At 38.6% G+C, this 16138-nt stretch overlaps 1 protein-coding gene across 3 annotated transcripts in view; it reads left to right on the top strand.

Moving 5' to 3' along the window:
* The first annotated feature begins 6718 nt into the window (after positions 1-6718).
* Positions 6719-16138, top strand: part of LOC122671851 — a 41149-nt gene continuing 31729 nt past the window's right edge. Inside the window, exons 1-10 of one of the 3 annotated variants that reach the window (XM_043869302.1) lie at positions 6719-6832; positions 6944-7045; positions 7159-7233; positions 7361-7455; positions 8205-8302; positions 8509-8560; positions 9317-9409; positions 9967-10077; positions 15010-15292; positions 15467-15981. In XM_043869302.1, the coding sequence (XP_043725237.1) occupies positions 6787-6832; positions 6944-7045; positions 7159-7233; positions 7361-7455; positions 8205-8302; positions 8509-8560; positions 9317-9409; positions 9967-10077; positions 15010-15292; positions 15467-15981 (1470 nt within the window). In that variant the 5' untranslated portion in view covers positions 6719-6786. Of the gene's footprint in view, positions 6833-6943; positions 7046-7158; positions 7234-7360; positions 7456-8204; positions 8303-8508; positions 8561-9316; positions 9410-9964; positions 10078-15009; positions 15293-15466; positions 15982-16138 lie in introns of all 3 variants that reach the window. The other 2 variants (XM_043869303.1, XM_043869304.1) reach the window with 2 other exon arrangements.

Genomic DNA, 16138 nt, shown 5'->3' on the forward strand with positions numbered 1-16138 from the left:
TGGTATAGCCACTTTGGCTAAACAACCGCATACCTTTAAATGCTTTATAGTAGGTTTTCTTCCATACCATAATTCAAATGGTAACAATCCCATTTTCTTGTGCAGAACTCTATTTAAAATATAACATGCCGATAAAATGACATCCCCCCACATGTCTAGGGTAACCCTGAGCTTATGAGCATTGAATTCATCATTTTTTTCAATGTTCGATTTTTCCTTTCTGCCACCCCATCAGACTCAGGTTGATAAGGGGCGGTGGTCTCATGAATAATAACATGTTCCTCACAAAACTGAGCAAGATTAGAGTATTTAGTACCTTTATCAGTTCTAAGCCTTTTCACTTTTCTCCCTAATTGATTTTTTACCTTTGCCTTATAGGATATAAAAGCATTACTTGCTTCATCCTTGGACTTAAGAAGGTAAACCATGGTAAATCTAGAGTGGTCATCTATAAATGTAACAACATATTTTTTGTCCCCTCTAGATTCAAGTGACTTATAGTCACAAAGATCACTATACACCAAATCAAGAAGGCCATTTTGTTGTTCTATTGACCTATGCGATCTTTTTGCGAATTTTGCCTCCACACATGTGGGACACTTTGTCAACGGTTGCTTAATATAATTGTCCATTAAGCTTTTCTTATACATATAAGAAATGTAAGATGCATTGCAGTGACCTCATCTACCATGCCACAAATCATAGTAATCAATAAGGTAAGCAGAAGAAGCACTGGGCGTATCTTTTATTACTTCAGAAATACTCAGTACAAATAAACCATCACTTAGATACCCCTTGCCCACAAATACATAATTTTTCAGAACCATAAGCTTGTCAGACTCAAAAAGTAATTTCATTCCTGCCTTGTTAAGAAGTGGCCTTGAAATAAGATTGCGTCTAATTTCTGACACATGCAACACATTATCCAAGACAAGTGTCTTTCCTGAGGAGAGCTTCAATATAATTTTTCCTTTGGCGACAACCTTGGATGACTGGGAATTGCCCATATAAACCTTATCATCTAAAATAGAATAACTCAGAAAAGAGTTTCGGTCCCCACAGATGTGCCTTGTAGCACCTGTGTCAATTATCCAGTCATTTGGTTTTTCAACCAAAAATACTTCGGTTATCATTGCTGCAAAGACTTCCTCTTCAACAAGATTGACTTTTGCCTTATCTGGCAAAACCTTATTCTTGTTTCTGTAGTCTTTCTTGAAGTGACCCGGCTTGTCGCATATGAAGCAATTTCCTTTCTTCCTCTTTGAGTTTGAACTCTTCTGGATAGGATTGCCTTTCCTCTTGAGATTTGGTTTCTTCTCTGTTTCCACCAGATTAGCATTGGCTCGAATTTATTCAATGGGCTTTTCACCTTTGTCTTTGATGCGGTTCCGTTTCGCTATTTTGATGCGAACTACCACCTAATCAAAAGACCAGTCTTTCCTCTTGTGTTTCATAGTAGTTTTGAAATCCTTCCAAGAGTCAGATAGTTTATCAATCAAAGAACTTGTGACAAACAGATCCGGTAAAATCTTGTTCTCTTTAGCCAAATTCCTAACCATAACTTGGAATTTGTCTACTTGAGAAGAAATGGTTTCACCTTCAGTCATCTAGAAGTTCAGAAAATTTGACACCACATACTTCTTCAAACTAGCATCTTCAAGCGTATATTTGTTGACAAGAGCATTCCAAATCATGTAGGCATGATCAAATGAATTGTAAACATTGTACAGTTCATTCGACAGAGCATTTAGAATCCTGTTTTTGCATTGAAAACCTGCTTCGATCCAAGCAACCCTCTTCATATCAAGATCAATATCCTCAGTTTCTAGAGGCTTGGGACCAGTCAATGCAAACGCCACCCCTATTTGCATAAATGCAAATAGCATCATCTGCTTCCACCGTTTAAAATTATGCCCGGTGAACTGTGCTATCTTATCAAACTCTGAGACAATTCTCAGTTTTTTCATATTCGGTTGTATGGCAGCAGTAGTATTTTGGGCAGCAGCAGCAGTGGGTGGAGGGTCCACAGTAGCAATAGGGTTCACAGTATTATTCTCAGCCATAGTCTTACACAAGGAAAAAAGCCAAATAAAATTCTAAATCCTTAGGATTGTTATACAAGGCATATACTGTAAGACTAATCAGGTATACAGAAATAGAAAAATACCTGTTATCGCACAACAGTTGCAGAGAGAAACGAACCAAAAAGGAACAAGCACGAATAAACCAAGTTGAGTCGTATCTGAAAAATACTTTCCTTAAGGATTTAGATGCCCCCTCTTCTGTAACGGGGTTAACCTTGCACTTTACCCTCCAAGATAAATACAACTTCTAAACGTATAGGTTGTAGAACCTTATACGAGTACTGTGGATACCAAACGGCTATACTAGCCCTCTTATTACTTAAACAAAAATACAGTAAGTACTTGTCTCTGGAACGGACTGTTGCAGAGACAATACGTTTCTGTTGTGTATCTGAAATGCAGGCATGACATGGTGTATATATAATGCTGGAGTACCCTCTCATGAAGGGATACATCCATATGAATACAGGTGATATACGTACAGGGGTGTAATTCTTAAAAGGGAGGTGTGACCATATGTATACCCTCCACATACAAGGAGGGCTGTATCTATTCATATACATGTACGAATAGACACGTATGGTTCAACCGTATAGATGAACCAAGGGTAAACCAAACCGAGTTTTAAATAAAAAATAAAAACTCAAAAGTGCAAAACTCCTATAAGGTTTTGCCCACATCCACACCCACACCCCGACCCCGACCTCGACCACCCGGGCTGACGCGATTCAAAAGCACCCCAAGGACCCCCCACACACTAGAGAGTAGGGTGACCACCTCTCCAAAGGGCTCACAACTTAAGGAGACAACCATATATATATACCCCTCAAAATTGCCTCTTGCACACAAAAGAGCACAACAAATTCAAACCAAAAGATGGAGGGAAGTAAAAAAGGAGGGAATAACAAAAAACACATTTTTGAAACTTTGACTCACTTTGAAAAAATGCTTTTTTTTGAAATAACACATTGACTCAAAAAGTGTTTCTGAGAATAATAATACAACAGCAACTCACTCCATTACTCAGCCATCTCGGCCCAGATCCCTTGGCGTGACCCACATCCTACCCTGTGACGCAATCACTGCCTTTGCCCTCTGTACATCACACCGCCCTTGCCCATGCCCCTGCCCCTGCCCCTGCCCGTGCATTGCCACTCCCCTTTCCCTACCCTTCCCTTCCCTGGTCATCCTACCGCCACACCCCCTCTGCACTTCTCTGCGAAGAAAACAAAAGAAGAAAAAGAAGAGGAAGAAAACCCCAGAGGACCACAACAGTATGGCTTCATTTGAGGTTTCTTTCCCTTTGTGAGTTTACATCGTCACTTATTACTTTTCTTATGGGGATATAGTTTTCCATCAAGTCAATTGGCATCGTGAAAAAATTTCAAGCCAAATTTGAGATTGGCACTGCTCATTCCTCTGGTGATTCATGATAAGTCCCATGGATAGATTTTTTGGAAGAATTACGTCTCTTCATCGTTGTCACAAACTCCAGACATATTACCTGTTTTAGGTTCACAGGGCATTATTTCAAGTTTCACTGAATTGGGTATTGTGCAGGAGATGGTTGGGAGTTCATGGGTTCAGGTGTCTACTTGAAGCGAGCAGCAATGGCGGGGTGGAGCAATGGGGTTATTGTAGCAGTGGAGGTGCGGGGCTGTGAGTCATAGCGGTAGGTGGTGCTGGCAATTGCATAATGTCAGTGATGGGTTGGGTGATGCCTACAGAGAAAACAGAGGCGCCAACAGCTTGTGACTTGCAAAATAGAGGAGATAGTATTGATGGGTGTTATTAGCGATACGCAGGTGGGTGGGGGTGGTGGCGGGGTTGCAGCAGGGGTGGGTGGGGCAGTAGGATGAACAGGGCAGCATGGTGGGGCGGGGTTGCATATGAGCGTGGGGGTGGTCTGTTATTGCTCCACAGACCAAGTCATTGAAGAAAGAGACTTATTTTAGCAGGAAAGGCAATTTAGTTAATATATATGATAAATTCTAGGGAAATTTACACATATTTCCCCTGAGGTAAGACTTAATTATAGATTCACTTATGAGTTTTGAATATTTACGCATACCTACCCTGCTTTCCTAAATAACTAGTAAATAAAACCACTCCGTTAACCTGGGATTGAAAATGTCAGAATTATTCATTTGTTGACTAAATTTCCCTTCATGCTAAAATAAACCTATTTCTTCCATTACTTGCTCTGTGGAGCAATAACAAACCGAAAAGGGAAACCCTTTACCTGTTGTTGTTACTACATCTTCGAGGCGTCCACCATTCTTGCCATTTCTTGCCGCTAAGCTGAAACAATCCACCAATGGTTTTCGGCGACCTAAAATTGTGAAAGGCATTTTCAACATCATCTTTAGACCTTAGGAAATGTACCTTGGTATATTTAAAAAAGTCATCTCTAAAGGTAATGAAATTTATTTTATCTTCTCTTGATGCATGTAACTTAAAATCACTTAAGTCATTATGCACCAAATCTAGAGGTTCACAATTTCTTTCTATTGACGTGAGTAAGGGTGTCAATATCTAATCGAAACCGAAACCGAGCCGAACCGAATTAATTCGGTTTGGTTTCGGTTCAAATATTGGATATATTAATTCGGTTTGGTTCGGTTTCGGTTCTATGTCCAAAATCGTCGGTTTGAACCGAAATCGAACCGAATACCCATTTAATCCCCAAACCCTACTTTTTTTTAATTGGGTAAAAGATATTTAATAAGATAATTAAGTAATTAAAGATTTAAAGTAAGTAAGTAATCAAAACTGTATTTGTTTTTTGATAATTGTTTATCACTATAACTCTAATTCTCTAACCGATTGGCTTTTCATATTCCCTTTTCTATTTTATTGCTTTTATTTTAGTCTTAATCTTTTACTTCAAGTTAATCTTACAATTCTTTCAAATTCAAACGTTCCATTTTCTCCTAAGTCCGAACGATCCAAATATCTAATCGGCAAGGCATTTTGAAATTTACTAAAAACAAAGTAGTATTGTCAATTTGAAGGTTTGATGGTGTTGCCATTCCATAAAAAAAAAGGAACCATATACAAGAACCGAATTATATTGCAGTAAAAACCAAATGAGACCCGAATGAAAACCGTTTTATGAAACCGAAATAGAACCAAGACCGAACCGAACTGAGGGGTGTTTGGATTCGGTTGCAAGTACAAAACCAAGTCGGGTATCAGTTCGGTTTCGGGTCACACCTACAATGCATGGAAACCGAACCGAAACCGAACTGAATACTCGAAACCGAACCGATTGACACCCTTAGACGTGAGGTCTTTTAGAGAACTTAGCCTCCGCATACACTTGACATTTGTCTAATGTTGGTTTAGGATTGCCTTCTATGAGACTAACTTAGAAAATTTCTCAATGTAAGATGCACTTCAATGTCTTACTCTAAGCATATGATAAATCAAATGACTCAATCGTATAAATACAAAATGTACTTGGCATTTCATTCAAAATTTCAGAAATACTAAATAAAAACAATCCATTTGACAAATACTCCTCCCCCACATACATATAATTTTTCAGTACAATACGTCCTTACACACAAGTGTATTTCCCGAAGTTAACTTTAGAATGACTTGGCCCCTACCAAATGATACGTGAGGTTTGGGAGTGACTCGTGTAAACCATCTCATTGTGAAATGGATTATGATCCCCCACATATCTGCTTAGTTGCACTCCTGCCAATGATCCACTAATTTGTTCTTTTGTTCAAATTGACTTTTTTTTTTTTTTTTTTTTGGCTCGAATATTATCTGGGACCCAGGTCAGCCCCTACGATTTTATTAAAGAATGTCACAGAATAATTGAATACAGGGGGGACATCCCGCCTTACCCCTTCCCAGCAATAAACAAAAAACTCTATCACTCATAGGAAAAATCTGCCCCAACGCCCCTACAAAGGCATAAAAAATAAGTATATATACTATTTACGTATCACAGGGAGACCCATCGCATCTTCTCGGATAATCTGCCGCTTTGTTCTTTTTAACATGAGGGTTCCTTCTGAACTACTCCTCTTCATGCTCAATAAGATTTGCTTTTGGATTTAAATTCATTTGCTTTCATCATTTTTGTCAATTTTTTTCTTCTTTAATCCTCACTAAAATGATTGTCCGATCAAGAGTCCAGTTTTTTTCATTTGTGCTTCATGAAGTCACTTCACCACACTGACAACTTCTCTAATAGAGAACCTACCACAAATCATTCGGAAGCATCACTGCGTCCTTTGCGAATTCAGCAACTATAAGGACTTGAAACATATCAATTTGACTAGACATGTTTATATCATCCTTATTCCTTCATGACAAAATTCAGAGAATTTGCAACAGTTTTAGTTGGTTTCAATTTGTACATATTGTATGTTACCAAAAAAAAAATTGTACATATTGTATTCTGAACCGAACAAAAACTGAACCGAACCAATTTGATGTACTTATAAACTCTCTCTCTCTCTCTTCTTGACATAAAATGACTTCTCTGACCTTGATGTACATAATAGATTTGTTGGTCTTCACTGGCGCCTCGCTCCGTGTGCCGGTTGCTCAAGAAGTTTATCGCTCTATATTTAATAGACCAAATATCCCTCGAATTTTTCACAAATTTACCGAAATACCCGTTTGGCGGTCTTTGTAAAGCACGGTTTGAACACTTCGTCGAAATTGAAACACCCAAAGCATGGCGGGAGCCAAGAGGTCTTCGTCTTCTTCACCCATTTCAATCGGTAAGCGGAAAAAACACCTCTTAACGAAGCCCTCATTCGAGAAAAGTTAACAATGTTTAACACTCTTTTGTATTGTTTCGCTGTTCGATTACAACTGTACCTCTTTTGCAGGGAATTGCAAGGTTGATATTTATGGAAACAACTTCACCTGCCAATCTAAGCCAAATAATCTTCAAATTTCGGTGTCAGATGCGGCAAACATCAAAATCTCAGGTAGTATTGTATCTGATGTGCTGCAAAATTTTCCCATTTTTATCGAAGATATGATACTCGATTTTCCCCTGAATCTTAAATCGTGTTTTATCCTCTTAAAATTTTATGCCCAGTGAACAATCCAAGAAAACGCATGATAAAGAAGCAGTTCGACGATCTTCAGCATGAAAAGTACAATGAAAGAAACGGTAAGTTCTATATTTCATTCTCCAGTGGAGAAGTCCTTCTCTACTGGTGAAGGAAAACTTAGCCCGTTCATTTAATATCTGTGTTTGTATCCTTTGGTAGTTTAGTTCACGGCTTTTCTATTTTCAGTGGAAGGGGAGGAAGATTCTTCTTTGCGGGATCAGCTTTTCTTCTTTCTTGTTCATCCTAAAGATATAGATAGCCGTAGCAAATCTTTACTCCAGGTGACATCTCTCTCTTTTGCTCGTCAATGTGAAATGTGAGTGTGAATAGTGCTTCTTTGATTTGGAAGTCTGCTTTGCCAGATGGTCTGGAAAAGCGTTTCTAATTCATGAAGCATTGATTCCTTCAGATCTAGGCCGAGCGGAGTGGAATCATTTTTTACTTTAAAGAGCCTTGAGTTGAATGCGTTGTTTAATTATCAAAAGATGAAAGAAAAAAAAAAAAATTCCATTCGTTATTTTTTGTTTCTCGAAATAACAAAGCACTCAGGAAGGTTCTTAGTGGTAGCTCAAAGGTCCAGTCATCTCATTGCATCATCTGAGTCAGTTCAAGTTCACCAATCTGCAGAATTGTCGATTGGAAATGATTGATCCTAGACATAACTAACCCCAGAGGATCATCTTTCAGGTCATAATAGTACAGAGTTGGTCGTTTTTCTCCTCTGCACTAAGTTGGGTCTAGTAGAAATATTATATGATGATCAGAGGTTTATTATGTTTTAAACTTTGAACTAACCATAAGAAGTTGCTGCAAGTTGTTCATGCTTGCATATTCTATGCATCTCCTTTATAATATAAATGTTATTACTGCTCTTTCCTTGTTGATGTCTTGAATTTGTCTTAAAAAGTTGCATATTTTTATTTTCATGGTCTCTATTATTTGACATACTCACCACTAAATTTTTATTTTTATTTTTCATATAGTTCTAAATGATTATATGGCCTTAAGGTGGGCATTTATGGGATTGCAGGAAGTCCTAACTATTTATATGAAAGAGCTACCTGCAATGAATTATGCAGCTAACACTGGAAAGGAATCACTTTTCCTTGAAAGATGTGTATTCAATGGGTAAGAAACATTTTCTGTTCTCCTTTTTCTTCTTTGCCACTAATTCAAGATAATTACTATTCCTCTTCAACCAGTAAGCTGTTAATTGACTGTAACTGATTGTAGAGGCATTTGTTGAAATGGGCAAGCTTTCACTGGCTCTGCATAATTACCTGTCACATAGCTTTTTGAGTATTTAAACCTTTTTCTGCTCCATAACTCTGCAGAAAATACTGCACATTGCTTTTGAAATCAAATTCCACCGAAGGAACTGGAGAGGTAAGTTCTGGCTTCAAATCTCTTATTAATCTTTTTTCTTTCCATTTTATTTTTAAAATAAAATATTTGATGTATTGAAATTGCTTTTTCTATACCCACCCTAGGTCGTAGATATTGGATACGTTTAAAAGGTACCAGGCTACTTATGCTCCAACATTTTTGTTCCCTGAATGTTCTAACGTACGCTGCAGGCAGTTAATTGTATCATTCATACAATTTCTATGACAAATACTCAACCTAACCAAACCTCTTCTCCCATTCCCCATAGTATGAAAGATTCGACCAGACATTTGTATATTCTGAGGGTTGTGCATTTGCTGTTCCACCTAACTCTTAGGAACCTAAGGCAGAATGTGGTCAAAATTTTCCCTTAGGGTGTGATGCATTAGTTATAAAATTAGGATGTTATAAATTGGCAAGTAATGTGAAGTTGACTGTGCAAGCAATGTGAGGGGTTTCTACGACGGGTATCTTTTGTCTTGGCCAATGGAACTCATTTTTTGGCAACTGAAAGACAAACTACTATCATCTGGGCACATCCCTCATTGCCTGTTGTTTTGTCAATTCAAACAATGAGTCAATGAACCTTAGATGACCACTACCTGCACTTCTGCTGACGATCTGCCCCCACTAATTATGTGGATTAGATCCATATATATTAATTACCAAATGCAAATGAGTCATGTTAGTCAAAGAAATGTAGATTTTCCTGGTTTTGAAGGTTGTTCATGATCCTTTCTCATTTGCTCTATACAGGTGATAGCTGCAATAACTTATCAGATAATTCCCACCGACACCCAGTATGCTGAGATTCCTCTTATGGCTGTCAGTTCAAACTACCAGAACAAGGTTTAGTGCTATTTGTGATTTTCATTTTATCCCACATATTTGGAATGCCTATGCTAAGTTCAAATTTTCTTCTCTGTTGGCCACCTGCTATTGAGATTGTTTATATCACTGCTAGATTTTATATGGTTAATCTAAGAAATACCCTTTTGTTTCAATATTCCATTTTGAATTTTAAACTCAAATTGATGTTTTTGGACAAAATTTTGCTGATCCTTGAGAGGTAAAAAGGGATAAGAGGTTAAAAAGAGAATCTCTTTAAAGTCAGATATTAAAATGGTCATGTTCTCTCTAACATTTGAACTGAGACCTGGATGGTTCTAGATTCTCTTCAAGAAACCTTAGTTTCCCAATAAATAATTAATTTTCATTTTTTAAACTGCACAGATAAGGTTGTTCTGATGCCTGCATTTGATATGATTAGTATATCACAGACTACATTTATTTTTATGTATGTGTTCTTTTTGCCCTGTATCTCAATGTGGATTCTACTCTGGCAAAGTCAGATACATTTGACATTTTATTTCCCAAGACTCTTGATGGATGCAAGTGATTTTCAGGGGATTGGTTGCCTTCTGTACGCAGAGTTGAGAAAGAGACTGCAGAATGTTGGTATTCGTACAATATTATGTTGGGCAGACAAGGAATCCGAGGGATTTTGGCTTAAACAGGTACCTTAAATGGAGTTTGGCATGATCGTAGCATGAAATTTAACAAACTATGACCTTTGTGTCATTTTGGGACTAGGCGTGGACTTGACTCAAGGTTGAGACTTGAGAGAGCCTGACTTGCTGACCATAGGCTTTGCTTATTGAGACTTCATTGGTTCATCTCAGGCTTGGCTTGCTCACTTAAGTCCAGTACACAGGTTGGGTTGACCGAGTACCAAATGTTAAAAGCCCATGTATCAATCTTGCTGCATACTTGGTAGATTAACTCATCACAAAGTCCATAATGACTATGAACTTAATCCTGTCTCCTGAACCTTAGAACTTTACCAATGTTAATCTTGTTTTTAGATTTAACCTATATAAAACATAGGATATCGATATAAAATATACACAAATTTAAAGGTGTCAATTTAAAACCGAAAGCAGAAACAGGCTGTTTAAATCCAGATCGAACCGAACCAAAACAAATTGGTTTGGTTTTGGTTTAAAAATCTAGAAGCTTTTCTTGGTTTGGTTTTGGTTTCATGATTGAAACCATCAAACTGAACCGAATAAATCATATTCTTTTTTGATGTTTTGTCAATGTGGATGATAAATTCTATTCCTTTTAAATGTTTGAAAAAAATTTGGTGGATTATGGCCCTAACAATTGAGGGATTTTTTTGGAGTTGAAGATGTAAAAAGTTGGCCCAAACGCCTAAAATAGGGCCCAAACTGAATACAAACCGGGTTAAAACGAATGCTGAACCAAATCAAGACAGTTTGGTTCTGGTTTGGAAAATAGGTTCTTATTCGGTTTCAGTTTGGTTTCAATTTCCACATCTGTATCTTGAACTGAACAGAAAACAAACCAAAAATCTGAAACCGAACGGATTGACACCTGTTGCAAACCAGAATCTGACTGATCAAACCAAAAGAAGAAGAAGAGAGAAGAAGAAGAAGAAGAGAAGAGAGAAGATGTAGCAAGCAAGGGAGAGAGCAGCCTGCAAGAGAATAGAATTGTTCTCTCGCAGGCAGCCTCCTATTTTTATAATATTGACTTTGACTTAAAAAAGGTAACTTGGTTAGGAGTTTATGAAATTACTCCTAACCCCTTACAAGTTACAAAATTACATTCTAGGACTGAAGAAATAAGAAATAATGGAAAAACCCACAAAACCAGAACTAAAATACTAAAATACCCCTAGTTTCCAACACTCCCCCTCAAGCTAGAGCATATAGGTCACCCATGCTCAGCTTGTTACAACAGGTGCGAAAACTAGGAGCAAACAAAGACTTAAGCTGGTTTGAAGACGAAACAAAGGGAGTCTCAACAAGCTTCTTCAAAACAGCATCTCTAACGAAGTGACAGTCCACCTCAATATGCTTGGTCCGTTCGTGATAGACCGGATCGCTAGCAATGTATATGGCCGCCTGGTTATCACAATACATCTTCATAGGCATTGGTACAGACAACCCCATTTCAATGAGAGACCTGAGCCACATCAACTCTGTAGTTGTGTGAGCCATAGCTCTATACTCTGCTTCAGCACTCGACCTGGCGATCGTAGTTTGTTTCTTGCTCCGCCACGTAACAAGATTTCCTCTAACAAACGTACAGTAGCCTGTGGTTGAGCGACTCACTGGTTGACCCACCCCAATTAGCATTAGAATAAGCAACAAGATCTATATGCCTATGTGGACAATAAATCAACCCTTTGCCAGGAGCACCCTTCAAATACCGAAGAATGTGAACACCTCCATCCCAATGAGCCTTCCGAGGAGAGTGCATAAATTGACTAAGAACACCTATAACAAAGGAAATATCTAGTCTGGTAACTGTAAGATAGATTAGTTTCCTGACCAGACTCCTATATTGATGTACATCTGTAAGAAGATCACCATCATCTATACCAAACTTCTGATGAGGGTCCATAGGAACATCCACTGGCTTTGAAGCAAGCATGCCAGTGTCGGTCAAAAGATCTAGAACATACTTCCTCTGTGATAAGCTTACACCTTTCTTGCTTCTCACAACTTCAATACCGAGTAAATAGTGAAGATCACCCAAATCCTTGGTCTGAAAATGTTGTTGTAAATATGCCTTTACTTCTGCAATACCTGCCACATCATCACCAGAAGTAATAATATCGTTGACATAGACAACCAAAACTACCACCTTGCCCCATTGGCGACGAACAAAGATAAAGTGGTCAGAATAACATTGTGAGAAGCCACAAGATACCATCGTAGCATTGGACTTCTCAAACCACGCTCTGGGCGACTGTTTGAGACCATAGATAGCCTTCCATAATTTACAAACCCATGTACTGTTCTCCCCTTGAGCAACCTACCAAGGAGGTTGCTTCATATAGACCTCCTCATGCAGGTCACCATATAAAAAGGCATTTTTAATGTCAAGCTGATACAATGGCCAATCAAAATTCACTGCTAGGGAAATAAGTAAACGTACAGAATTCAACCGAGCAACAGGAGAAAAGGTCTCAAAGTAGTCCACCCCATAAGTCTGGGTGTATCCCTTGGCAACCAAGTGGGCTTTGAGCCGCTCAACAGAACCATCTGGAAGATACTTTATTGTGTAAACCCAGCGACACTTAACAAGGTCTTTACAAGGTGGCAGATCAACAAGACTCCAGGTGTTACGGGTCAAGAGGGCATCCATTTCAACATCCATGGCAGCCTTCCAGCCAGGAAGACGAAGGGCCTCAACATGATTTTGAGGCACAACGGTGGTAGACAAGGACAAGGCAAAACTATGAACAGATGGAGGTAAATGGGACAAGGAAACAAACTTGTCAATAGAGTACACAATATTAGACTTTTGAGTACAGGAGCATGTACCTTTACGCAGAGCGATTGGTAAGTCATGAGCCGAGGAGGGAGGCGGATCATCACCAAAGGATAAGGCCAGTGGAGGAGGTGAAACCACAGGTACAGTAGGAATCTCACTTGGGGCCGCAGACTTGTCCCATCGCTGATACACCTGTAGTGGGGGTGAAAAAGGAACTAAGACAGGAATAGGAGGCGGCACAACAGTCTGCAGGTCATTCGCAGAGGACTTGGACAACGGAGAAAAGTAAGGACTACCCTAAAAAAAGTGACATCAGCACTCACAAAATACTTGTGAGAGACAGGATCATAACACTTGCACCCTTTTTGGGTACGAGAATAGCCTAAGAAGACACATTTGGTCGACCTAGGGGCAAACTTGTCACTAGGGCCATGTAAGTTGTGAAAAAAGCAAACACACCCAAAAACACGTGGCGGCAAAGAAAACATAGGGGATCCCGGAAAAACAATAGAAAAAAGAGATTTATGCCCAAGAATGGGAGAAGGCATGCGGTTAATCAAATAACAAGCAGTCAATACACCTTCACACCAAAAATGTTTCGAAAAATGCATATGAAGCATGACGGCACGAGCTACCTCAAGAAGGTGCCTATTTTTGCGTTCGGCCACCCCGTTTTGTTGTGGGGTATAGGAACAACTAGTCTGATGAATCATGCCACAGTCAGCACAAAAAGCAGAAATATCATGTTGGACATATTCTAATGCATTGTTAGAACGAAAAACCTTAATAGAAGCACCAAACAGAGTTTTTATTTCATTATAAAATTCTTTGAATACAGATAAGAACTCGGAACGATCCTTCAAAAGATACAGCCAGGTAAGACGGGAAGGGTCGTCCACAAAAGCGACAAAATACATAAAGCCCTAGGTATTTTTGATACAACATGGACCCCAAATGTACAAATGGACTAAAGCAAATAAGGACGGACTACGAGCCACAGAACGAGAAAGAAAAGACACACGGTGGTGTTTTCCTAACTCGCAGGCTTCACACTCTAACCTAGATATAGACTGAAAAGACGGAAACAACAGCCGATTGCTGCACTTCACACAGATCTGGAAACCGAGAGTTGTATCCAGAAGAAGAAAACTGAATAAAACCCTTGGTTTGATCAGTGCAGCTTTGATACCATGTTGCAAACCCGAATCTGACTGATCAAACCAAAAGAAGAAGAAGAAGAGAAGAGAGAAGATGATGCCGCAAGCAAGGGGGAGAGCAGCCTGCGAGAGTAGAATAGTTCTCTCGCTGGCAGCCTCCTATTTTTATAATATAGACTTTGACTTAAAAAAGGTAACTTGGTTAGGAGTTTATGAAATTACTCCTAACCCCTTACAAGTTACAGAATTACATTCTAGGACTGAAGAAATAAGAAATAACAGGAAAACCCACAAAACCAGAACTAAAATTCTAAAATACCCCTAGTTTCCAACAACACTGTTACACAAATTTGAGCTGTACTAAATGAACTTAATCTTGGGTTGTATCTCAGATCATAAGCTGAAAAATAAAACTCAGGCTCAAGTGAGACAAGCTGGCTCAGCTCATTGAATGTGATGGTTATATGCTTGATTATGAATGGTCCCCCCAGTGATAGCCTATAAAGTAATCTAGTATGTATGGTATCTTTACTGACTGAAATTACTAAAAGTAGCTACAATATTCTTCCTTGTATCTTTACCTAAAAATGCAATAAGAATTAGCTGCAATACTCTTCTCGCAAGTTGGAAAGAAGCCTCTTAATAATAAGAAGGTAATTTCTTGAACCAGATTCTGGGGCCAAAGGAATAATTGCATTTGAGCTAGAGCTAAATTTGTGAGATAGTCTCCTATCTTTCGATGTGACTGTGTGTATTGTTTTAATTTTCCTGTCAATTTTTTGATGACTGATTTCTTTGCATTATCAACCTTGTTGAGAGAAGTACCTGGCTAAGATACTATCAGGTTACTTCATGACCTCAGGCTATTGGTCTTTTGCAGTAACTGTGCATCTTTGCATTTTAGGAACCAGAGATCTGTAAAATCTTTCATAAAATTAAGATGGGTTTGTAATTTTGATGTTTGAGAGATGGACCTTGAAGCAGGGTTTTGTAACAGTAGCAGAGGTGGATATCTCGGGTAGAGTTCGCAAACTACCAATTAAAGCTGACATCCGGAGGGCATTATGCTTTCCTGGTGGTTCCACCCTCATGGTTTCTCATCTTAACAAGGATTTCTCATCTGTTCCTGTGAAAGTTCAAGAACTGGTGGGTGGGGAGAATTCTTTAAAAGAAGTGGCCAGGGTTAATCAAATCATTACGCAGTCTGAAAGTCCTGAACATGTAAACTCAGTGAAAGGTGGATGCTCAGATGATAAAGACTTGAATGGTAGGTGGAGTCTACCTATTCTTCATTGTGGTTTCTTTTATTTGTATCTAACTATTTTGCATCTATTATGACAAGGTATGATCAACATTTTCAATTAGTTCATTCCTATCTCTATAAGCAAATATTCCTGTTTTTCTTTAATGCAGTGGTAGCCAACTTCACTATTTTTGGCAGGTTCTCACCCTAGACATGATTTAGTAGAGAGTTGCGCAGACTTTGTTCCTTTAAAAGGAGTTAATTGCAAAGTCACTGATATTGGTTCAGGAGTAGCGACAAGTGGAGATGCTTGTATAAAGAATTGTTCCTGCTCTGGACAAGGTGCCAGAAAGAGAGATTGGGAAGCTTCCTTGTCATCATTAAAGTCAAAAAAGATAAAGGGTAGTCATCATATAGACTGCCAGTTAGAGTCTAATTGGGATCCCATTTGTGAACAAGATCGAGGTAATCGTTTTTCTATTAATGGTTGCTCCATGGTCGCTTCTAGAGGTAAGCTTTTGGTGGAGGTTAATGAAGACCATCCAGCCACTGGTTCCACAGAGATCAGTGCCCAAGAGAGTGGACCATTTGGTCCATTTCATATCTTGCCAAATGAAGATCCTATCAGCAAGAAACTTCCTTCAAAAGTAAATTGCCCTAGGATCATGCTAATGAATATGGCTGATGATGTCAAAAAAGAACGTCTAACCAAGGTTGGTATTGTTTGCTCTGTTTGAAGGATACATTTGATGTCACTAGAAGATAGTTGAAACAGTCTTGACTTATTTTGTATGAAATTCATCTTAAATTTATTTTTTTCAATAAATAATTGAAGTGCATAATGTTGGTATCTTCATGCTACTGCCATTA

The sequence above is a fragment of the Telopea speciosissima genome, chromosome 8, assembly GCF_018873765.1.
Source record: "Telopea speciosissima isolate NSW1024214 ecotype Mountain lineage chromosome 8, Tspe_v1, whole genome shotgun sequence".
NCBI lineage: Eukaryota > Viridiplantae > Streptophyta > Magnoliopsida > Proteales > Proteaceae > Telopea > Telopea speciosissima.